Here is a 25,150-nt window from a genome sequence, read left to right as displayed (position 1 = left end):
ACAAACAGAAAATTGCGAAATTTGATGCAAAAACGTGAAGGTACTAGGTCAGACAACGCTATTTGAAACACTGTACGAACATGTGTCTCATATCACTGAGTGATCCCTATCATGATGTAAAGATTGGTTTGACGAATAAGGTTCAGAGTAATGAAAACGTTTGAAAAATAAGTTGTTTTTATCCAATAATTATCAACTTGATTTATATCTCTTTAAAGTGATCAGAGTGTAAATAAACGTCTGCTAAAATATCTCTTACGCACAATGCCATAATCCCGTATGTCATATATCAAAGCACAATGCAATAATCCCGTATGTCATATATCAAAGCACAATGCAATAATCCCGTATGTCATATATCAAAGCACAATGCAATAATCCCGTATGTCATATATCAAAGCACAATGCAATAATCCCGTATGTCATATATCAAAGCACAATGCAATAATCCCGTATGTCATATATCAAAGCACAATGCAATAATCCCGTATGTCATATATCAAAGCACAATGCAATAATCCCGTATGTCATATATCAAAGCACAATGCAATAATCCCGTATGTCATATATCAAAGCACAATGCAATAATCCCGTATGTCATATATCAAAGCACAATGCCATAATCCCGTATGTCATATATCAAAGCACAATGCCATAATCCCGTATGTCATATATCAAAGCACAATGCTATAATCCCGTATGTCATATATCAAACTCAACGTGAAGATTATCCTGATGTCAGAAACAAAACACATGCCACACATATTCAATAAACGTTTGCAAGTACTGAGAGCAATAACTTAAATTAAGCATAATAGCGGCTCTGTATATTTAAGTTACATTTCCATTACAATTAAAACATAGCATGTTAGTTTGACAGCAGATTTCTGCCATATCGTTCTGGCGCGTTGGCGGGTTTTAAGAAGGTCGCAGACCTGTCAAAACGACAGAACGGCAAATGTTACCACTAAACTGTTTCCTCTTTTTTTTGATGCACATTGAAACGTGCAAAAGACGAGCGTATAAAAATGCAGTCTCCCCTACAAAAGGAGGAGACCCATACAAAGTGATGCCCAAGATAAGTCTGTTTAGTCCTCACATGTTATGCATGGAGAACACTTTTTTACTGTATTGGAGTTTTTTATTTCAAGGCCGTCTCTTTTAAGCTTAAATACAGTCTAAGCAAAAAGATGGTTTCAGATAAGTTTATGCGGTTTTCGTACGCAAATCCGTAAGTGTGTGTATTGAACTTACTTTTTTTTTCGTTAAAAGGAAATCTTTGTTAAACTAAAATACAGTTTAAGCGGAATGTTTCGTCCCAGATATGCTCATGCGAATTGAATACGCTTACCTGGGACAACATTTTACGCACACGCACTAACTCCGATTTTCCATTAGTCCATATAAACGTACTCCCAGAGCCTTTCATAATTTTTGCTATGGCGACTCTGGAAGTACATATGCACCCCTTCTTAAACTCAATCGCAGTTTTGCGCACATATATCGTGCGCATCACTAAACAGACGTCGTTGGTTACCAATTAAGGAAAGAGATGAATAAACATAAAAAAACACGTCAAATTTACCTAATTGGCAGGTTACGGACATTATCCTTTGCATGCAACCTAAAATACGCGGCGATATTTCGACACACTATTCTTGATGACAGTTTCATTTTAAATTTCGAACAGTGTAAATATTTAATATTTTTCGACATCGTTATCGACTAAGGTTAAATCAAATATCACGATGTGCAAAAGATTTGTGTACTGCGACCAAATCGATATCGACACTTTTTTCGCTAACATTACGTACAACAGTTCCCAATATGATGGATAGATCGTACGAAAGAATAACAAAGTAAATAAAAAGCAATTATTTCTTGCTTTAATTGTACCATTTGCATGAGTCTGTGCTTTAGACAGGTAAACTGTGATAACTTTTTGCAATATCAGTGTTCCTTAGCCATTGCAGTGCACCTTTGCACAATAAACGGCGCATTGCAACTCTTTGGGCCCGCCTTTGGGTTATAAAGCTGAGAGTTGAATTATTGCAACTAAATGTGTATTTAACTTAATTATAATGTATTTCCTTCATATTGTGTCTCATGCAAAATGGTTCTATTGGTATGGAACGTTTAAATGTGTTCACTGTTAAGTCTTAAACGTCATTTCAACTGACTAAAATTGGCAAATAAAAGATAACACGAATTAATGCAAAAGTGGTTCGATTGGTATGGAATGTTCAAATATGTTCACTGTTCACTGTTAAGTTGAACATGTCAATTAGAACTTATACAGCTGTCTCGGCATTGCTGAACTTAATTTTTCAAAGTTAAAACGTTATATTATTTGGGTGTTTTAATATTTGCTTTTTATTAAAACTTTGGTGTAAAATTACTTTTCCCAATGGTGTGTTTGATCAAATTTGCACTTGTATTATATACAATTTGCCAATTTTAGTCAGTTGAAATGCCGTTTTACATTGTGGTATTCAATGGTATGCCTACTTAAGGCCAAAATAACAAACAACTATTCATGTAGTAATCAATTTATTCCTGCAACATGTAATATTCATCCAATAAAAATATACACTTAATGTGTTATTCGGTGGCGTTCACAAGTTCAACGTCTGTTCTTGTAATGCTTGTTATGTTATCCTTTTGAAAAGTATTAATCAACAAAGTTCATCGGTGCCGAGACAGCGATTGTAATAGACTTTACTGCCGAATTTCGAATTTCGCAGGCCACAACGCGCAGTACTAACCACTAGCTGAGCGCCCCGAACTGAATTATCAATTTTTAGCTTGTCAATTGATCATTGAACATATTCAAACTGTATCCTTTTTATTTCGTAAACGCACACATAATTGTAGTTCCTCAAAAGCCTTTTATCCTTAGCTTGTATCAACAGTATTAACAGTTTTAAGACTGTTACATGTTATATCTCAATTTCAACTAACCCCACGGCATTGTTTTGGAAGTGTTTGACTTTGATATGAATATTTAACAAATAATACTATGTATCTAAAGTGAGAAAACCAACAACAGTTTGAAAACCCGGAATAAATGCTGAATTTATGATAATGGACCGCCATCCATGATAGTTCAGATGTCTGACAAAAAGTGTCAACCATGTTTGATAACCAATGAACAATCATACTTTCTTTTAACAAAAAGACAACAATTGTCGGTAAACCACGGACCATCACGTTAAACGCGTATGTAATCAAATGCATTAAGCCACTAGTATTCAGTTACATACAGTTGTGATTATTAAAGTGTTCTGTTGTGCTGAATCTCACAACAAATATCACGTCCCAGTCCACTATTTATTGTCTTTATCATGTTCCATATACAACGATCTTAGCACCATTAGACATCGTATAAGACGAAGCCTTAATGGAAATCTGTAAGTATTTTCGTGTTGTTGGTTTTCGCGTAAGACTATTTTAACAAATATGCATTTAAAATGGAATGATGAATAGAAAACTGAAGGTTACAGCCCTATACAATAGATGAGGCTATTATTCTCGGAAGAAAAATATATATATTGTACAGTGGTTTTCTGTGACAAACATGTACTAGTTTCCTTAGGTGATAACGAGACACACAGAAGATAACACACACACGAAAGTATCTCAGATGGCATACAGGTGATAATATAATTATCATGCGTTGTGAAACCTAATGGAAACCATTGCGATACGTCAATGAGTACGAATCGATATCAACAAAAAACTGTACAATTTGAATTCCCCAGTTTTTGACACAATTTGTTTAATCATTGTTTATTCGCAAATCCGTATATGCGAGCAAAACTGTACAGTAACCTGTTTAATAATGATTAACTTATCCACGAGATCCAAACAATCAATGTCTATATACGAAAGGGTGCTTTTACAACTTTAACAATTAACTTTTCGAACAGTTAGTACTTTTCTGATCAATGGGAAAAAATGTGTTTTCATTGCATTTGAAAAGCATAACTTTAATGATTAAAAAGTAATAGTTACCAGGAAAATTGTCAGAATTGAGCAAATGAGAGACTTCGTTTTAATAAACACAGCTTTCATCACCAGTACATTTGGTAATGTTTAGATACAAAAGCATCGTATTGTAACAGGTACTTACACATATATTGAAAACAGAACACAGACAACAAAGACAATATCATCGTGTGTTTTTTAAATAATATTATACATGATGTATACAGGCTGTACAGTATTTTTTATTAATGTTTTAATCGTCCTTGACTGCTTTTTGTCACCTTATAAATATCTATGAAATTTTCCCTAATGAATATACTGTAAATGTATTTGTGGTGTTTTCTAATCGGCATTAGAGATTGATATTGTGTTGTATTTGTATATATATATCATATAACTAAAACCATGTTATCAAACGTTATATGGAAATTGCATTCAATTATAAATAGTCGAGTTAAGCACTATTGCGAGTGCTTAAAAAATTAAATTAATGACCATTGATGAGTGCGGCATTACTTAAATGACTTTAGAGTGAAAAAATAAAAAAATGTTATGGTTATAATATGACTTAATATTGGTGTTTGTCTTGGCGCTATTCGTCAATGGCTTCAATAGATCCGCTACAAACAAGAAGTCCCGCGAACCGCTTCCAATTTCTCTACTTGGTATCCTACTATTTATACCACAGTTTGTGTGATCGACCAAAAGGGAAAATGTGTTTTTAATGCCCCCGGATCGAAAGATCGGGGTATATTGTTTTTGGCATGTCTGTCTGTCAGTCAGTCATGCATTATGTGTGTCCCAAAACTTTAACCTTGATCATAACTTTTGAAATATTGAAGATAGCAACTTGATATCTGGCATGCATGTGTATCTCATGGAGCTACACATTTTGAGTCGTGAAACGGCAAGGTAAAGGTAATCCATCAAGGTCAAAGGTAAACAAAAATCCAAGAGAAGTTATAAGCCTCAAAGGGACAAAATTATCTGTACATGCAAAATAATTTTAAAAAATCAGTCAAAGCGACGCAGTAGGAGGTATTGTGTTTCTGACAAACACATCTCTTGTTTTACTTTTGTTCAGGACAGGTAGGCGGCGTAGAGAAGTACAAACATAATTGATTTCCCTTCTGTTCCTAGAAAACACGTTTCTACGGTCAAACATGTATCTAAACTTTTCTCTAGCCAGTAATCAGAAAATAAACAAAACCATTTTCAATTCAGAATTTAACAATCAAATTATACTGCCGTCGTTGTTAATCAGACTACACATAACACTTGTTTTGCCATCCAGGTTCGAAATTCACAATGCATAATGTAATTGATGGTACTGTTTAACTCCCTACAATGGCAATGCGCGTTGAACCTAACATAATTGTGTAAATCGTGTAAAACTAAGGTAAGACCAAGTAAAGACCATTAAGGCAATACTTGCATCACTTTCGCTCCGAATGAATTTAATTTTAAGTAGGTTCAGTAGATTTCTATACATATGGTGCACGTATGTTTTGAAAGCTCAGACATTACAGGTTTGTAGAGTAATTGAATATATTAATACTTATTTAAATGTCAGGCCCATAGATTCACACACGCGAAATTCGATTCAAACACTTGGAGATACTAGCACGTTGTTATAGTCAGATTCTTCTATTTGATACGTGTGCGAGCATGGTTATTTTCGACGAGACCAATCCTCAAAATAAATCTTGAGCTAAGGCTTTTTACATTGTTAATGGGGGCAATAAGGTTCCGAGTCGTATTTCAATTTCAAAGACACTTCTTTTTATCTTATAATAACTTGATCATGCAGATCGCATACGCCAATCCAGGACGACATTTCACGCACACGCACTAACTCCGATTCTCAATTAGCGCGTCAATGTGCATTGCCATTTTAATCGATGTTATTCATTTATTTAGATCAAGAACTTAAATCGAGCCTATACAATGTGTGTATATAACTTAATTATATTATATTTCCTTATCATATTTTGCCTTTCATAATATGCCAAAGTATTTCAATTGGAATGGAATGTTTAAATGTGTTCACTGTTAACTTGACAAGGCCAAGTAAACCATACAGTTCAGCGCGCTCAGCCGTGATCGTATAGTGGTTAGTACTTCGCGTTGTGGCCGCGACAACCCAGGTTCGAATCCTGGTCACGGCAAAGTCTGTGACAGTCGCTGTCTCGGCACTGCTGCACTTATTTTTTCGCAGGTAAAACGATATGTTATTTGGCTGTTTTTATTTCAACATTTAATTAAAACTTTGGTGTAAAATTAATTAGTTCCTCTGGTTTGTTTGATGAAATGTGCACTTGTGTTATATACTATTTCCCAATTTTAGTCAGTTGCAATGCCGTTTAACCTTGTGTTATCCACGAATAAGCCACGTAAATGCTGATAAAAACCTATACATGTAGCAAACACTATATTTCTGCAACCTCTAATATTCATCAAATATTATTTCACTAACCGTGTAGTTCGTGAGCGTCGATGTGTTCAGCATTACTTAATAATTTTAGAGTGAAATAGAACAACAAGTTATGGTTATAATTTGACTTATTATTGGCGATGGTCTTGGTGCTCATCGTCCATGTCATCCATGGATTTACCACATACAAGAAGATCCGCGAACCGGAACCAATTTCTCTACTTGGTATCCTACTATTTATACCACAGTTTTAATGAGCGACCTGGTTACGGCATAGTCTGTGACAGTCGTTGTCTCGGCACAGCTGAACTTCAGCTGAAATTCATTTTTTCATTTTAAATTAATTTAATTAAATAAAATTAAATAAATTAACATTTTAATGAAACTTATGTGTAAAATTAGTTCCAATGGTTTGTTTGATGAAATGTGTACTTTTGTTATCTACTATTTGTCAATTTTAGTCAGTTGTAATGTCGTTTATGGCTTGTTTTGCCATCCAGGTTCGAAATTCACAATGCATAATGTAATTGATGGTACTTTTTAACTCCCTACAATGGCAATCCGCGTTTTACCTAACATAATTGTGTAAATCGTGTAAAACTAAGGTAAGACCAAGTAAAGACCATTAAGGCAATACTTGCATCACTTTCGCTCCGAATGAATTTAATGATGAAATGTGTACTTTTGTTATCTACTATTTGTCAATTTTAGTCAGTTGTAATGCCGTGTAGTCAGTTGTAATGCCGTCAAGTCAGTTGTAATGCCGTTTAGTCAGTTGTAATGCCGTTTAGTCAGTTGTAATGCCGTTTAACATTGTGGTAATCAAGGGTAAGAAATGAAAAGCTTGATTGGTCACTGTTGGCTTGTGTGCTACTAAAATGTACTCGGGTACTCTTAAGTATAGTTAAATGTACCCAGGGTATGAAAAATATAGACGGACAGACAGATTGACTCGTACCCGGCCAATTTAGTCTGTATTCGAGTTTTATTCCCGCCAAAATTCCGATGTCGTAAAAAGCGCTACGGAATACAAAACAGAATTCATTTCGAAAAAAAACTGCCTCAACTTCCTTTGTTTAGTATGAGTTTCGATAATTTAGAGGTCATTGTACAAATACTGACATAAATATGACCATGATTCTTTGGGAATAAAAGCCGACAACGACCAGTTTAGCGTTAGTATTCGCGAGGACGTTTTAGTATATTTACCGTACCCGGGTTACATTTAACTATACTTAAGAGTGCCCGAGGTACATTTAAGTAGTACCCGAGCCGACAATGACCTGTTGAGCTCTAGCAAATGCTCATATAACAAAAAAACTACATGCAGCAATCAATATATTTCTGCGACCTCCAATATTTTTTTCACTTAACGTGTAATTCGGGAGCGTTCACAAGTTCAATGTCTGTTTTTGCAATGCTTGAATGTAATCTGTTTGAAAAGTATTAATATAAACGTTCAACGGCGCCTTGACAGCGAATGTCTTAGACTTTCACTGCCGGATTTCAAACCTGGGTTGTCGCAGGCCACAACGCGCAGTTGAGATCAATTTTGAGCTTGTCAACTTATCATTGAACGCGTTCAAACTTTATTTATCCTTGATATTTAAGAAAAGCACATAATTTTAGTTCATGAAAAGCCTTTAATTCTTAGCTTGGATTAACTGTATTAACAGTTTTAAGGCTATTATATGTTATAACTCAATTTCAACTTACACTACGGCTTTGTTATGTTTCAGTCTATTACTCTCGAAAGCAATAAACATATTCGGGAGTGGACTTCTGACGCAAACATGTTAGTTTTTATGTGTTGATAACGAAACACAGAAATGTAAGACACTCACGAAAGTATCGCAGATGACATACAGGTGATAATATAACTATCATGCGTTGTGAAACACAAAGGAAACCATTGCATTACGTCAATGAGTAAGAATCAATATCAACAAAAAGCTGTACAATTTGAAATCTCCATTTATTGACACAATATGGTACATAATTGTTTATTCGCCAATCCGTATATTTGTGCAAATCTTAACAAAAAACTATTAAATTATGATTATTAACATATTAACGAAATCCGAAAAGTCAACGTCTATATAGGAAATTACGAGATTAATAAGTGTAACAAGCAAAACTTTGACCACGTAGTGGCTTTCTGACCGATTGGAAAACATCTGTTTTGTATCGCATTTTAAAAGCATAACGTAAATGATTAAAAAGTAATAGTTACCAGAAAAAATGTCAGAATGGGACAAATGTGAGATTTCCTTTTTCGTTAGCACGGCTTTCAGTACGAATGGTTAAGCTAAGAGGCAAAGACTTCGCACTTACTGATAAAAATTTACTAAAACATAAATTGGAAAAGTGCACAGACAATGAAGACAATATAAAGGTGTTATATACTTATTTTATATCAATTATAATGTTTACATGTTGTACAGTATGTTTTAAGTGCTTTTTTAATCGTCATCGAGTACTATATTTTACCTTAAAATTTGTTTAACATTTTCCCTGACGCGAATACTTTATGGGTGTGTGGTGTTTTCTAATCGGAAATAGAGATTGATGTTGTGTCGTATTTTTTTAAATATATATCTCTAGACACATATCACTAAAACTCTGTTATCAAATGTTATGTGGAAATTGCATTCAACTTATAAATAGCAATTGTCAGTGCTTAAAAATAGATGTGTGCGGCACTACTTTAATAATTTTAGAGTGAAATAGTGCACACAATTAATGTAGCAATTTGACTTATTATCGGCGGTGGACTTTTCATCCATGGATTTACCACAAACAAGAAGTCCCGCGAACAGCTTACAATTTCTCTACTTGGTATCCTACTATTTATACCATAGTTTGTATGAGAGACCAAATGGATAAATGCTTTTTTACACTTTTGTTCAGGACAGGTAGGCGGCGTATTGAAATACATCCATAATTTGAATTTCTTTCTTTTTCTGAAAAGAAAAGTACGATTCTATTGAAAAAAATGTATAAAAACTTGTCTCTACCTAGAGAAATAATTAGAACATCAACAATACCATTTTCAGTTCAGAGTTTAACATTCCATGTATACTACCGTCGTTGCAAATCAGCCTAGTAATGACAGCTGTTTTGCCGTCCAAGTTTGAAATCATCAGTGTATAATGTAATAGGTGATGGGTTTATTCCCTACACTTGCGATGCGCTTTGAATCTGACAGAATTTTGCAAAGCTTGATGATTTGAATTGTACCTGAAATAAACATTTAGATATGTTGAGTTTAACTATTTAACAAAATGTACAATCTATATAAAATATTCATACAATGTGCATAAAAGCTTGTGCGCACCGAGTTTTCAAGGCGTGTATGTAAGTAAGTTTGTACCAATTATATACAAAGGTTATAGTGTTCAACCAAATAACAACGTCATACGCTCCAATGAGAAGCATACCTCAATATATTTTAAGGTCGAATATTTGATGGTCATTTCATTAAAGTGTACATAATTATCACTGTACCAACCATGATGGCTCAAACTAAGGCAATACCAAGTAAAGACCATTCAGGCAATGCTTGCATCACTTTCGAGGTCAATAACTTCACTAAAGAGTCACACTGTGTATTTGAGTTCCATCATCCGATTTCCTTGACCATTACGAAATTGTCATATTCGTAGGATGGCTGATGTCTGTCACATCATTTTTGGGCGTGTTTGCGGGTTTGAAAAAGGTTGGCCAAACAAAAGAACGACAAACGTACCTAACAAAACGATAAATAGGCCCTGATAATGAAATATTATACTTAAAGTAAGTGTCAGCTCTGTCGATACACATACAGAAATTGGCGAAATTTGATGCAAACACGTATTGGTACTAGCATGTTGTAAAGGTCAGAAAGTGCCATTTGAAACGGTGGACATAAATGTTTCTTATCATTGAGTAATCCCTATAATCAGGCTGGTAATGCGGATAGTTTGATAACAGATGGCACTTCGATAACAGGTAATGCGGATAGTTTGATAACAGATGGCACTTCGATAACAGACTGGTAATGCGGATAGTTTGATAACAGATGGCACTTCGATAACAGAGAACAACAAAAGACACGCGCGAGAGGTAAGTTCCTCGGTTTTTTTAAAGTTATATCCTAAAGATTAGTTTTTTTAGACAAGGCACATGGTCGAATTTATAAATAGTGTATCCTTTTTCTATTGGGAAGAAAACAATCACGGAAGAATGGTAAATTGTTCCCCCCAAAATAGAAAATTCGGTCGGAAAACAGCATGAACTGGATGAACAGTAAACATTTCAACAAAATGAAACAACTTAGAAATATTGCAAGAAATTGTTTGATATTCCAGCATGTGGGGTAATGATTGTGCTTCAAATACTAACATTTTGATAGTATTCAATGAAATATAAACGAAGATAGGGACTGTTTAAATAGGTGGTATTCATGAACTTGCTGGCACTATGATTCCCGATAAAAGACACTTCGGATAACAGAGACTTTCAACAAATTGGGCACTGTGATAACCGAGTTTTACCTTCTGCCTGAAATTTGTTTATGTATATTATGGCTATTCTTGAAAACTATTTGAAGCATGAATCAATTTGCATAGCCAAGCGTGACACATTGGGAATTTGTGCATAACTTAATTACAAACTAATGTAAAATATAATCATATGGCGTTGTTCGTTTTTCAAAAAACACATTATTATTAATAAATACTATTAATATTATAATTGCAATTTTTAAAAACCGGGGTAAGATTAAAATGCTTATTTCTGAAAAAATATGTTTAAAGTGACGACCGGAAATACTTTTCTACATAATGAACTAGGTTTTAAGTGGTAACTTGAGATTTAGAGAGATGAAAATAAAACGGATCATGTGGATCAACAAGCTCGTGTTAAATTGTACTTTTATCAGGGCTCTAAATAATGGGAGCGAAGGGTCTTTAAGAGGAAAATACAAATTTCTTCTTCATAAAATCATATGTCGTTGGTGCTCATTAGAATCGCATCATCAAGAAGATTCTAATGCGTAGCCACAAAATAAATAAGAAAATTGAAAACTCCCTGTATCTTGAGCTCTGCTAATATGGAGCGCATACTTTTACACAATGATAACGTAAGCTCGAAATGCGATTCACCTGACCCTAAATCACTTCATTGGTTGAGCTAAAAGAATTTCGGACCGGCATCGCTACTGATATTTATCTTTAGGAAGAAGTTTTAGAAGAGTGCTGTTTCATGACATGCTATCTACTATATAAGTAAATGACTTTAGTACATTTATTAGGACATGATTATACATGCATTAGAGCAACCGTTTCGCTACAAGGGACGTTAATTAAAATTCTTTATCTCGTGAAGATCCGGAGGTTGGATGACTCGAAAACTTGAAAATATATGGTCATTAAGACGGTACCCATCAGACTTATCGAATTAGTTTCATAATTATCTTTCACATTTACATAAAATCATAATCATATTCCAAAAGGATAAGAAACTGTTTTGTTAATTCGTTTTTAATTTAATTCAGTTCGTACATTTGTATGAATTGTTTGCTTACTATAACAGTATTCCACAGCGACTTCTGCATTTCTGATTCACTTAAAAGAGTGTGTTATATCTGGTAAAAAGTGTCGACTAATCGTGAATAGAAGTGACATTGTCATTGATATGATCGGTTAAAGAAGTGTCCAGTTAAATGTGGCATCCGACTCGTTAAACATTTGAATTTTCTCAAATACGCTAGTTAACTAAAATGTAACATGTATTTATTGATCATCCAATTCATGCCGATTATCGATGGAATGTTATCATTTTTTAAATATAATCCACCGTTTTTTTGCGAATTTCTTTCTTCGCAATACGAAGTGCTATACCATTATTCGACCAACCCTAGTCCCGTGTCTGAAAACCAAATGAACAGAACATTATAACAAAACATCTGAAGAACTCTCCTCTCGCGCGTGGCTTTTGTTGTTCTCTGTTATCAAAGTGCCATCTGTTATCAAAGTATCCGCATACCCGGCGTGATCATATGCTAAGGATTGATTTAATTGAATATGGTTCAGAATAATGCTTACGTTTAAAAAAAATTCAACAATTACGAACATATTTATCTCTATCGTTGTACAGTGTTTAGAATATGTACAAACGTTTCTTAAATTATCTCTTTTGCACCATCAAATAATCTCATTTTCCATATATCAAACACAGCGTGAAGAGTATTATGATGTCAGAATTAAAATATATGTCAGACATGTTCAATAATTTTTTGCAAGAATTGAGACCAATAACTTAAATAACGCAAAAGAGTTGCTTTATGTATTAAAGTTGCATTATATTATTTTCACTACAATTTTAAATGTCATGTTCGCAAGACAGCAGCCTTTTGCCATATTATTCTTGCGTGTTGGCGGATTTGAAGAGTCGCAAAACTGTCAACGCGAAAGGACGGCAAATGTAACCCCTAAAACAACACTTATGGCATAATTACGAAAATGATGCCTCTTTTTGATGCACACTGACAAGTGCAACAGACGAGCGTATTAAAGCGCAGTCCCCACCCCCTACAAAGGAGCAGACTTCTATCAAATGTCGCCCCCAGCAGTCCTCACCCCCTACAAAGGAGCAGACTTCTACCAAATGTCGCCCCCAGCAGTCCCCACCCCCTACAAAGGAGCAGACTTCTATCAAATGTCGCCCCCAGCAGTCCTCACCCCCTACAAAGGAGCAGACTTCTACCAAATGTCGCCCCCAGCAGTCCTCACCCCCTACAAAGGAGCAGACTTCTACCAAATGTCGCCCCCAGCAGTCCCCACCCCCCTACAAAGGAGCAGACTTCTACCAAATGTCGCCCCCAGCAGTCCCCACCCCCCTACAAAGGAGCAGACTTCTACCAAATGTCGCCCCCAGCAGTCCCCACCCCCTACAAAGGAGCAGACTTCTACCAAATGTCGCCCCCAGCAGTCCTCACCCCCCTACAAAGGAGCAGACTTCTACCAAATGTCGCCCCAGCAGCCCCCAGCAGTCCCCACCCCCCTACAAAGGAGCAGACTTCTACCAAATGTCGCCCCCAGCAGTCCTCACCCCCCTACAAAGGAGCAGACTTCTACCAAATGTCGCCCCCAGCAGTCCCCACCCCCCTACAAAGGAGCAGACTTCTACCAAATGTCGCCCCCAGCAGTCCTCACCCCCCTACAAAGAAGCAGACTTCTACCAAATGTCGCCCCCAGCAGTCCTCACCCCCCTACAAAGGAGCAGACTTCTACCAAATGTCGCCCCCAGCAGTCCCCACCCCCCCTACAAAGGAGCAGACTTCTACCAAATGTCGCCCCCAGCAGTCCTCACCCCCCTACAAAGGAGCAGACTTCTACCAAATGTCGCCCCCAGCAGTCCTCACCCCCCTACAAAGAAGCAGACTTCTACCAAATGTCGCCCCCAGCAGTCCCCACCCCCCTACAAAGGAGCAGACTTCTACCAAATGTCGCCCCCAGCAGTCCTCACCCCCCTACAAAGGAGCAGACTTCTACCAAATGTCGCCCCCAGCAGTCCCCACCCCCCTACAAAGAAGCAGACTTCTACCAAATGTCGCCCCCAACAGTCCTCACCCCCCTACAAAGGAGCAGACTTCTACCAAATGTCGCCCCAGCAGTCCCCACCCCCCTACAAAGAAGCAGACTTCTACCAAATGTCGCCCACAGATAAAGCTGTTCAGTCCACACAGGTCATGTTGTATTACAAATTGCGCTTTAATGGAGTTTGTCGTTCAAAGGAAGTCTCATTTTAACTAAAAAACAGTCCAAGCATAAAGTTTCGTCGCAGATAAGCTAATGCGGATTGCAAACGCTAATCCGGGACGACATTTCACGCACATGTCCGATTTTCCACGCGCGAATCATTGTGGGATGCAATTTTAATCGAAGTTTATTATTTGAACTAAATTGTATTATAATTTCTTACACGGTTTGCCTTTCATAATATGCAAAAGTTATCATATTAATTTGGAAACTTTAAACGAGTTCACTGATAAGTTGACAAGCTCAAATCGACCCTAAAGTTCAGCGCGCTCAGCCGTGATCGTATAGTGGTTAGTACTTCGCGTTGTGGCCGCGACAACCCAGGTTCGAATCCTGGTCACGGCATAGTCTGTGACAGTCGCTGTCTCGGCACTGCTGAACTTAATTTTTCGGAGGTAAAACAATATGTTATTTGGCTAATTTTGGTGTAAAATTACTTTATTTCTATTGCTTGTTTGATCAAATGTTTACTTGTGTTTTGCATTAAAAATATATCGTGAATGATAAGAAGAATAAATCGTTCCCCACACATTTGTCATTTGTAGCCGCACATTGAAATTGTATTTTTCGTTACCTCAGATTTCATCAACAATTAGAATTTATCATTAATAAAGGTATCATATTAATGCGGGTAGTTACATAACTATTCTATTAAAAATGCGCTTACATTGTGTAATTGAATTACTTATTAGTGTACTTTTAACTCGATTACAGGCTGTATAATGTTTAAATGTTATTAAGCATGTTTCTCAAAATTCAGGATACAGTCAAACAAGTATTATATTACAGAAAAAACGATCCCTCTTGTCTTTATTTATCTTGCGTGATGTGGAGTTTGAAGTGTAATGGCGCGCTAAGTACTTAGTATATTATACTTTTGGCTCGGAATTTAACCTATCCAATCATCGTGTTTCCATTTTATGTAGTGCATCTAATCAATATGGACTATTAACCCTTTGCATGCTGGGAAATTTGTCGTCTGCTAAAATGTCGTCTGCAGAATTTCTAAAATTAGCCTTTTTCTTCGATTTTTTTCAAAGAATACTATCAGAACAGCAAACAGTTTGGATCCTGATGAGACGCCACGTTCTGTGGCGTCTCATCTGGATCCAAACTGTTTGCAAAGGCCTTTAAAATCCGGTTCCCGCACTGAAAGGGTTAAACCCGATTGACTTCCCAGTGACATTCAACCGATTTTATGTCTTCTTTTTGTGACGACTGAAATAAATGAGATACTGTTTTATTGAAAATATATCATGTTTCGTGTTTGGTGTGTTCTTTCTTCATCATTCACTAGCAGCGATATGGGCAAAAATGCTAAACACTTAGGAAGTTACTCAATGCTGCGAGCAAACGATTTATTAAAAGACAGCCATCATTTCATTTCGTTTCATAATGCCTCACTATGTTCTAAATAGGTTTCTTTGGTATACATCCGACGATTGAATAATTTCATCTATGCATTTTTTGTCGATCGTGCGGGTAAAATTGTATATATGTCGTATCGTAGCGCTAGATCTCTGAATCCGCCAACATGTCAAATCGAAATAGTTAAATCAGCCACACTATGTTTGGAAATATCGCTTTATTTGTTTTTGCTAAATCAACTTGTGAAGTGAAGGCGCAGTCCCACATGCAAAGGTTGATTTTAACCAAAAAACAACAAGCAAAACAACAACGACAATAACAACAGAAAAAACTTTGAACTGTGTAGCATAGTGGGTTCTAGTCATTATTTTTATCTTTATTTGTCAAACCTTGACGTCTGTTTACTTTTTGTTTGTTTCATGTAATTGTATTGAAAAAGGTATCAGTTTTGCTTAAACAAGTAATTGTGTGATGATGTTATTACATCGTTAATCTTCATATATGTGTAGCTTAACCCATTTATGCCTAGCGTCCTGAAAAAAGGACATTGCAAACAGCGTAGACCCAGATGAGACGCCGCATAATGCGGCGTCTCATCAGGGTCTACACTGTTTGCTTAAACAAAATTCTGTAAAAACTATTCTAAAAATAGAAATAAATATACCAGACATCCCTAATTTTGGAAATAAATTGATCCAATTTAGAAGGATGGGAGAGTCCACTAGGCATATATGGGTTAAAGTTAGTTAGCTTGAAGAATCATGCCATTTGAGAGTTGTGGAACATATAAGTATTCACTGAACCTTGATAGTTGTGGAACATATAAGTATTCACTGAACCTTGAGAGTTGTGGAACATATAAGTATTCACTGAACCTCACACTTACGACTCTGTAATAGGTAAAAAAAAGTTGGTGTTAAACTACTATTTATGGGAACGGATGTATTTCTTATAATAAAAATCAAATATGATTCATGTGATATAAGAATACATTTATAATTCAAATACTAAAATACAACATTGACGTAAAATCGACATTCCTAAAATTATATTGGTATTGGTACACACATGTTCTGTTTTTTGATCGTTGAACAAACGGTCATGACGTTTCTAAGAGATTTAACGTGTGTAAGCGTTTGAAGATTTTTTTTATAAATCCTTCAAAGAGAAACTAAAATGTATAAGGTTAATCAATCCAATGAAATCCGTAAAATTCGGATTTAAATAAACACACTTCTTGGAAACTAGGGATGGTATATACTTGACGTTTGTTAACATGTTCGTTTTGTTGTTTTGTGATCGCGCATGTGTACATGGAATGCTTTGCCCAACGAGCTTTATTCGAATCAATAAGCACAACGAGCTTTATTCGACTAAATAAGTATCGAACCGGTCTTTGGGATAATCGCGTTTCATTCATGTGCGTTAACTCTTTCAGTGCGGGAACTGAATTTTGAAGGCTCGTGCAAACAGTTTGGATCCAGATGAGACGCCACAGAACGTGGCGTCTCATCAGGATCCACACTGTTTGCTATTCTAATAGTATTCTTTGAAAAAAATCGAAGAAAATGCTAATTTTAGAAATTTAGCAGACAACATTTTAGCAGACGACAAATTTCCCAGCATGCAAAGGGTTAAGTGACGCTGAAGATAAGCCCGTGCAGTCTTCAACGGCTATGACGTGACGGCATTATTCGTTTTAATGATTTATTCGTTTTGAAGAAGTCTCTTTTAAACGAATATCGAGTCTGTGTGGCAAGCGTCATGTCGGACTCTGGAACATCACTTCAAACATATGCAAAAAAACGGTTTTCTCAGAACACGGCTATGTTTTTATATTTGATTTTTTTACTTGTTTCGTTAAGTGAGATAAATAATTTTAATCAAGCATATAAAAATTGTGCATTAAGCTTAATTCTATGAAATTTACATTATACATTTTGCATTAAATAATAGGAATACACGATTTTATCCATAACAAAAGATTAAACGAGTTCAATTATAAGTTTACAAGCTCATGTAGTACAGTGCGCTGAGTCGTGACGTATAGTGGTTAGTACTTCGCGTTGTGGCAAGGACAGCCCATGCGCGAAGCATGGTCACGGCAAAGTCTAAGACATTCGCTGTACTTAAATGTTTAATAAGGCGTTGATGCACTTTAGTTAAAAGGCTCCATTGTTAACTGAAGAACACTTGCATTTACTCTTATTTGTAGCATTTCTCGATTTGTTTTGAGTTTAACAGTTGGTGGTTAGGTCAGTCTGCTGTACATGGTATTCGCTTTACCCACCCTGATGGCCCAAAAACAAGACAAGAAGAAAAGAACAACATTTTGACAATACCTGCATCACTTTTGCTCCAAACTACTTTATTTCAAAGCACATTAGATAGATATGAACAAATATAATGCTAGCAGTTACTTGAGTCGTTACGGTAGTGTAGTGTTATCGAATATATTAATACTAATTTAAATGCCAGCTCCGTCGACTCACAATCAGAAAATGGCAAAATTTGATGCCAACACGTGAAGGTACTAGCATGTTGAAAAAAGATTTAATTTGGAACTCTCGCGCTGTGTGTTTTTCCGATTTCTGAGCGCGCGCGGGAGGTACAAACATTGTAATTAATACAGTAATGACCAGTAACGTCGATATCCGATTTTCTTCCCATTCAGTAGTGTATAATAAGTATTTAAACAACAGTAGTGTTTCTTTAAGGAAATGTCAAAATTCAAGTCTTTTGTTGTTATTACTATTACCATTATTATTTTTAATAATTACATACAACAAATTTAACACTGATATACATGTATGTCAGATGTTTAATACAGGATTAAAGTCTAAATACACCGCTCAGATGTACAGCCGCCTATACGAATGGGTCGAGTAGCTAACATCCTTAAAAGACATGAAAAACAGACTTTGTCAGCTGTACGGTAATTAAGGAACCTATACAAACGGCTTGACATATGCAATATTTCTCCTGAAAAAATGTATTCGTGTTCTTGTTTTTTCGACATGCTTTATAGATATAGCAAAAAACAAGTAATGTATGGTAAAGCTTGTTAGTCACGTGCCTTCTTTTCTTAAGGTCTTTGTCTTTAGCGAATAATTTCCTTTACTTTTCAGATTAGATTAAAGAAAAGCATCACAATAGAGCTGTATCAATAGACATATAAATATCCAACTCATATGGAAGGATACCTTAGTTCTAGTACTACGAATGGAGTGAGGATAGTTAGGTTTTTGTTGTTTGGTACTTGTAGGTATGATTTTAAATATATTTCAATAGTATAATATGTATACGATGGAGTCAATGTCTTGATAGTTTCGTTGACAAACTTCCACTAAAACTGTATGCCCAAGGGGTGGTATTCCAGAAACATCTTAAGTCATTTCTTAAATAATTTCACTTAAGTTCAAAATTATAATGTTTTGTATTTCTTTACTAAATAAGAAAACACGTGGGTTTTTTGTATTCCTAAAATAACATTGACATGATGATGTTATTTAAATGTAAATCTTGATGCCAATATATTGCAATATGAAATGAAACACTTAAGAAAATTTCCAAATTTAAGGATAAGAATAAAATTTAACTTAAGATGCTTCTGGAATACGACCCCAGGCCTACGCACTGTATATGCAATGATATAGTTACGTGACCGAAGATGTTTACATGTACATGCGGCATTATATCGTGTTGCATAGTATTCTTACAAACTAAACACGATAGAGGTTAGTTCATCTAAAAAATTATTAATTCATGGTATTTTCATCAACTATAACGAACGTTTGAGCAGAAAAAAGTAGTGCTCAATATTTAGCGATAAGAGAAATTATTGATTCACTCTCTTTTAAAATAAGCTAGTCAGCTTTTGTTTTTACCTACCGCGCGTGCTCAAATATCGGAAAAACCCAGACTGTAGAGTTCCGAATAACAAAAATATTTCAGGAACTGCTTTTTGAAATGATGTGCTAACATGTTTTTTTTATATAATTGAGCAATCCCTATCCTGTGCTAAAGATTGGTTTGATGAAAAAGGTTTAGAGTTATAATCACGTTGCAAAAATAACTCGTTGATTTATATCGTTGAAAAGTTTTTCGAGTATTTATAAACGTTTCCTAAAATAACTCTTATGCGCATTCCAATAATCAGATATGCCATATATCAACACACAACGTGAAGAGTATCTTAAAGGCAGATTCAAAACACGTTACACATTTTAAATACACTTTTTCAAATACTGAGACCAATTACTTAAATTACGCAAAGTCCGATTGTTCACGAAAGCGTCAACCTGTTTTGCCATTTTAATCGATGTCTCATAAACTTAGCTCAATAAGATAAATCACGCCTATACAGTGTGTATATTAAATTTATATATTTCTTCAAACTTTTTGCCTTTCACAATATGCAAAAGTTATTCTATTGATATGGAAAGTTTAAACGAGTCCACTGATAAGTTGACAGGATCAACTTAACTCGACAGTTCAGCGCGCTCAGCCGTGATCGTATAGTGGTTAGTACTTCGCGTTGTGGCCGCGACAACCCAGGTTCGAATCCTGGTCACGGCACAGTCTGTGACAGTCGCTGTCTCGGCACTGCTGAACATGATTTTTCGTAGGTATTACGTTATTTAAATGATTTTATAGCTACATTTTATCAAAAATTTGGTATAAAATTACTTTGTTTCTATTCCTTGTTTGATGAAATTTGCCCATTTGAGTCAGCGGAAATGCCATTCAACACTTTGATATTCCAGGATAAGCCAACTAATTTCTAATATAACAAAGAACTATACATGTAGCAATCAATATATTTCTGAAACCACTAATATTGATCCAATGAAATTGTATTCACTTAACATGATCGAGAGCGTTAATAAGTTAAACGTCACTCTGTTCATGTAATGCTTGTAATATACTGTCTGAAATTTGAGTAAATGTAGAGATACTAACACTTTTCGAACCAAAAATAACACATATCAGGAGAAAGAAGAAACAATTTGCAAACGAAAGAGATGACGATTGTCCTATTAAGGATAAAAAAAATAAACTTTTTACTTATCTGCTCTTGGCACAGCAAAGCAATCGGTTCAAGAAAGATTCACTCTGATGCAACAAATTAGATCGGTGTTTGGTTTTCTTTATGATATTTACAGTTCTTAGAATAAAAATAACAATGGTGTTATGGAACATTGCTTGCATCTTGAGAAAGCTTTGTTGTATGGAGACTCCAAAGATAGAGCTGTAGTTAATCTAAGCAGTGAACTGAAAGCCATTTCGGGATGAGTTTCAAGGTGTATATCGCAAAAGGACGTACTAAACGTTATATTGAAATATAATCTAACAGATAGTGTCCAAAAACACTGTTATAGCTCTGCGAATCGTCAAGAAACTGCCAGTTTCTGTGGCTAGTAATGGGAAAAGCTTCTCGAAGCTCAAACGCATAAAACACATATGCGAACATCCATGCTACAAGGAAGACTTGGACTTGATACTCTGGCTATATACATTGGACTGATGGAACTCGTTTCTTCATTTGCTAAAAACAATGCGCAAAAAAAGTTATGAAATCACAAAATATACAATTATACATGTACAATGTATATATACTACGTCTAGTGCGATTTCTGCCTAAAACACAGTCCCACACTGGACAATTTTTCGTCAGCGTGGACAATCATCGCGGTCTGCGCGTGGTCAAATCGTAATAGGTTACGCATCCCCAATTAATTTCCTTCTTTGTTATATAAAGAATTCGCTATCTTTGATCTCAAATTTCACCATGATCGAGCGTATGGACAATATATCACTTTACATGACTGGAAAGGTGGTTTCATAAGCTTAAAAAAACTGAATTACAAAATAATCTATGTGTTGTAACACAAAATAATTACCGTAGAACATATGCACCGGTTTTGACAGACACCGGCACCGCCATCTTTATGCAAACACCATGCCCTACTATTGAGGCTGGCAACCACCAACGTACAAAGAAATGCACAAATCAGGCCTTTTGCCCTGTGACTTACACATGTACCTTTAAAATGATACCAAAACTTATCATACGAAATGCATTTTTAAAATCGTATGCACCAGGACCTGCATCATATGTGCTTAGTAGCAAACTGACTGCATGTTACCCCCCAAATTTCACTTCCGTTTAGGGTTATGTAACCTGATATATCGCGGTGACAGTGGGTGAGCACCGCGGACGTTATCGGGAAATCGATCACGGTGGTCCACCGCGGCCACAGTGGTTCGCGGTGATTACAGCTACATGTTTCTGCATGAAGTTTTACTAAATGTTTATTTAAAGAATTGTTTTTGTTAACATTTCGAGAATGCTCTCTCGTTTGTGTACATATAGCTTGCCAATAATTGCATATAAACATGTTTAATGTACATGTAATTTGATATCATTAGTTATTTGCTGTGTCTATTGTTACATCCATTGATTCGAAAATTCAATTCGAGTTTTCGGCAGTTAGTATTGAATTTAGTGATATTTAAATGAAAACAAATCAGTTGTTATGTTGGCGAGTAACTATGTATATTCCTGTTTCATTAAGAAATAAGTTCATTTCGTTCATTTCATTTCTAAAGAAAAACGTTATCGAATGAATATTGTGATAATAATTGATGTATTCAATATCACAACTTTACATATGTATCGAGATCAGTTTATCGTGTCGGCGAGTGACCATTATGTCTACCGTCTCCCATTTAGAGTTGATTTTATTTAGTATAAAAGATATGTCGGTTTGTAATTAGTTTCTCTGTGAATGCCAAATAAGAGTTTCTTTATTTACCAATTAACCTACTATCAAAATATGGAATACGGACAAAACCCCTCCTGGATAAAAAACACTCCCGTCATTTTCATAGGGGGCGGACGAAAACCCTCCCATGAATAAACATGGGCGGACAAAAACCCTCCCATGAAAAAAACGGGGGAGGACAAAAACCCTCCCATGGAAAAACGGACAAAAACCCTCCCGTAAAAGAAACAGTGTTGCATTCATTAACCCGATAAAATAACCCATTGTGTGTATTGTGTATTGTGTTTTTAGGGGTGTGAAATTGAAAGAAAATGTGTATCCATTAACTGTACACATACCGCTTTCTAATATGCATATATACGCGATAATCCAATATAATAACAACATCAATTAAAACATAAAATGAGGCCATTTATAGATAAGTGAATTTAAATTTAGATTGAATGAAATACGAAACAGTGCAACGTTTAATCGCGTCATACGCTCATTCATGCAAAAAACGTGCTCTCCGGGAAGTTTCTGAAAACTTTGCGAAAATAAAAGTAAAATTCTGTTAACAACTAACAATTCGTTAGCTGTAACTAATTTGTCTTAATTACTTATTTAATTTAGCTTTGACTGTAACGTTTTCAATTGCATTTTTGCAGACAATATATAAAGCATACTGTATTGTCAAATATGTCAATGATTCGGTTATTTAGGCCCACTAATCAGCTAATCATAACAATTAACTAGTTAATGGCATACAATAATATGTATCAAAATAGCAAACTGTGAATCTGCAACTGCGGACAAAAACCCTCCCGTGAAAGCAATTAAACACCGACAAGCGTAATTGCTTCACACATTGTTGCATTCATTAATCCGCAAAATTTACTCAAAATAGCAAACTGTGAATCTGCAACTACTTTTAGTTTTTAAGTAGTTTAATCACAGAATCAGTTAAAGCAATTAAACGCCGTCAAATGTTTTTGCTTCACACAATGTTGCATTCATTAATCCGAAAAAATCACTAAATGCTGACAACATTTGTTCAAATATCATACTGTGAATCTGCAACATATAAGAAGCAATTTGTTTGTGTAAAGGCACACACGTGTCTACAATGTTGGTTTTTGTTAATCAATCTATTATGCTTATTTGTCAATGTATGTAACATTATACTGTCTAGACTTTATAATACTTGTAATAAAACGAAATAAAGAATGTCGTGGGAAGCCTGTGTCCGCCTCTGTTATTTTTGATATGATGACTAAGAAAGAAACACGACTTTGATGTTCGTAATGCACTGGCCGGCGCACAATTTGATATTTTATATATTTTAATAAACACCCATCTTGTTAGTCATACTAAGTAATCATGAATATCGTAGCACTTATCATACTAAGTAATAATACAAATCTTAGTTCAAACATATATAATTGACGTCAAATGGGTGTAAACTAACAACATTTCAATTCGCAAATATTTTAATTAGTCAATATATAGTGTAATATTACCTACTGAAGTGAAGTCACTATTACAAAAAATAAATATCTCGGATAACCAACAACAAAAAACAAATGTCGGAAATGACATTCGGAAACGACCGAATTCGGATTAAAAATTAAATTAATAATTGTTGATAGTTGAATTCGTGGCTCAGATTTCACGGGAGGGTTTTTGTCCGGTCCCGTTTTTTCATGGAAGGGTTTTTGTCCTCCCCCGTTTTTCATGGGAGGGTTTTCGTCCGGCCCCTATAAAACTGACGGGAGGGTTTTTATCCGGGAGGGGTTTTGTCCGGCATTCTCAAAATATATCGCCGTATTAACGAGTAGATGAGAGTGTGAATATGTGTTGTGATTGCAATAGAAAGTACAGTCAGAAGTGAGAAACACACGGATTGGCAAATACACAATAATAAAACCAATTGTTTCAATAAAAGAGGAATTCAAATTTTGCAAGTTTACTGTTGGTATTGATGTATACTGTAGTTGCAGTAGAGATGCGACTCCAACGGATGTTTACTTTAAGTTTCAGACCGCATAGCCATTGTATTTAAAACGTATGCCGTCTGCGATACCTTCGTGTGAGTCAGATATCTACTCGTCGCCAAGCATTGAAACAAGCCCACGTTTTCCCCAGCAGTACACTCCCAAACATGTATATTGCTTTCGATAATAATATATAAGTGTGTAGTGTTTTTTGTTCTTGTTTGCTGTATGTTGTGTTCGTGATTAGCGTGTGTGAATTCTGGCATTTGTTTCGTTTTTTTTGCTTTATTATTTCTGTTATTTATTGATTTTTCACAGACCTCCACGGCCTCGGTAATTTACGGTTAATTACAGATTCGTGTGAATAAACATGTACATTAACATTGTTCATTTGTATTTTATTCTTCATATTATAATATTCATTTGTGTCACTCTTTTATTTATATTTACCCTCTTTACAGAATCATTTGAGATTCTAACATCAATCGTGAGTATCTATGGCGTTTCATGCTACATGTTTTGTTTATTTTTTTTCTGCATGAAATTTAACTTGTTTTTATTAACAGATTTGTTTTTGTTAAAATTTCGATGTCTTGCTACTTCGTGTACTATACAGCTCGCCACCAGTTTCATTAAAAGTTGTTGCGTTTAATTTGATATCAGACTAGTGATTTTAGTGATTTCCTGTTTCTATTCTGACATGTTTAACTTAGAATACTTGTGCAAAGTCGAGGCATCGGCAGTAAGTATTCAATTCATTGATATTTTAATAGCATAGTCATGCGAAAAGATCATTTA

General features: G+C 35.4%; 1 protein-coding gene and 3 non-coding genes across 4 annotated transcripts; all 4 read left to right on the top strand.

The window, feature by feature from the left end:
• Positions 1-6,083: 6,083 nt before the first annotated feature.
• Positions 6,084-6,155, top strand: Trnah-gug (transfer RNA histidin (anticodon GUG)). Its single transcript has one exon. It is a non-coding gene; the product is annotated as a tRNA-His (tRNA).
• Positions 6,156-13,018: 6,863 nt separating this feature from the next.
• On the top strand, positions 13,019-14,131 carry LOC127831082 (uncharacterized). The gene has a single exon (XM_052356069.1). The coding sequence runs from the start codon at positions 13,019-13,021 to the stop codon at positions 14,129-14,131; it is 1,113 nt and encodes a 370-aa protein (XP_052212029.1).
• Positions 14,132-14,496: 365 nt separating this feature from the next.
• Positions 14,497-14,568, top strand: Trnah-gug (transfer RNA histidin (anticodon GUG)). The gene has a single exon. It is a non-coding gene; the product is annotated as a tRNA-His (tRNA).
• Positions 14,569-20,097: 5,529 nt separating this feature from the next.
• Trnah-gug (transfer RNA histidin (anticodon GUG)) lies at positions 20,098-20,169 on the top strand. The gene has a single exon. It is a non-coding gene; the product is annotated as a tRNA-His (tRNA).
• The last annotated feature ends 4,981 nt before the right edge of the window (positions 20,170-25,150 follow it).

Source organism: Dreissena polymorpha, chromosome 5 (assembly GCF_020536995.1).
Source record: "Dreissena polymorpha isolate Duluth1 chromosome 5, UMN_Dpol_1.0, whole genome shotgun sequence".
NCBI classification, from domain to species: Eukaryota; Metazoa; Mollusca; class Bivalvia; order Myida; family Dreissenidae; genus Dreissena; species Dreissena polymorpha.
Note: the sequence above shows the minus strand (reverse complement) of the source record. Positions and strands in the feature narration are given on the sequence as shown.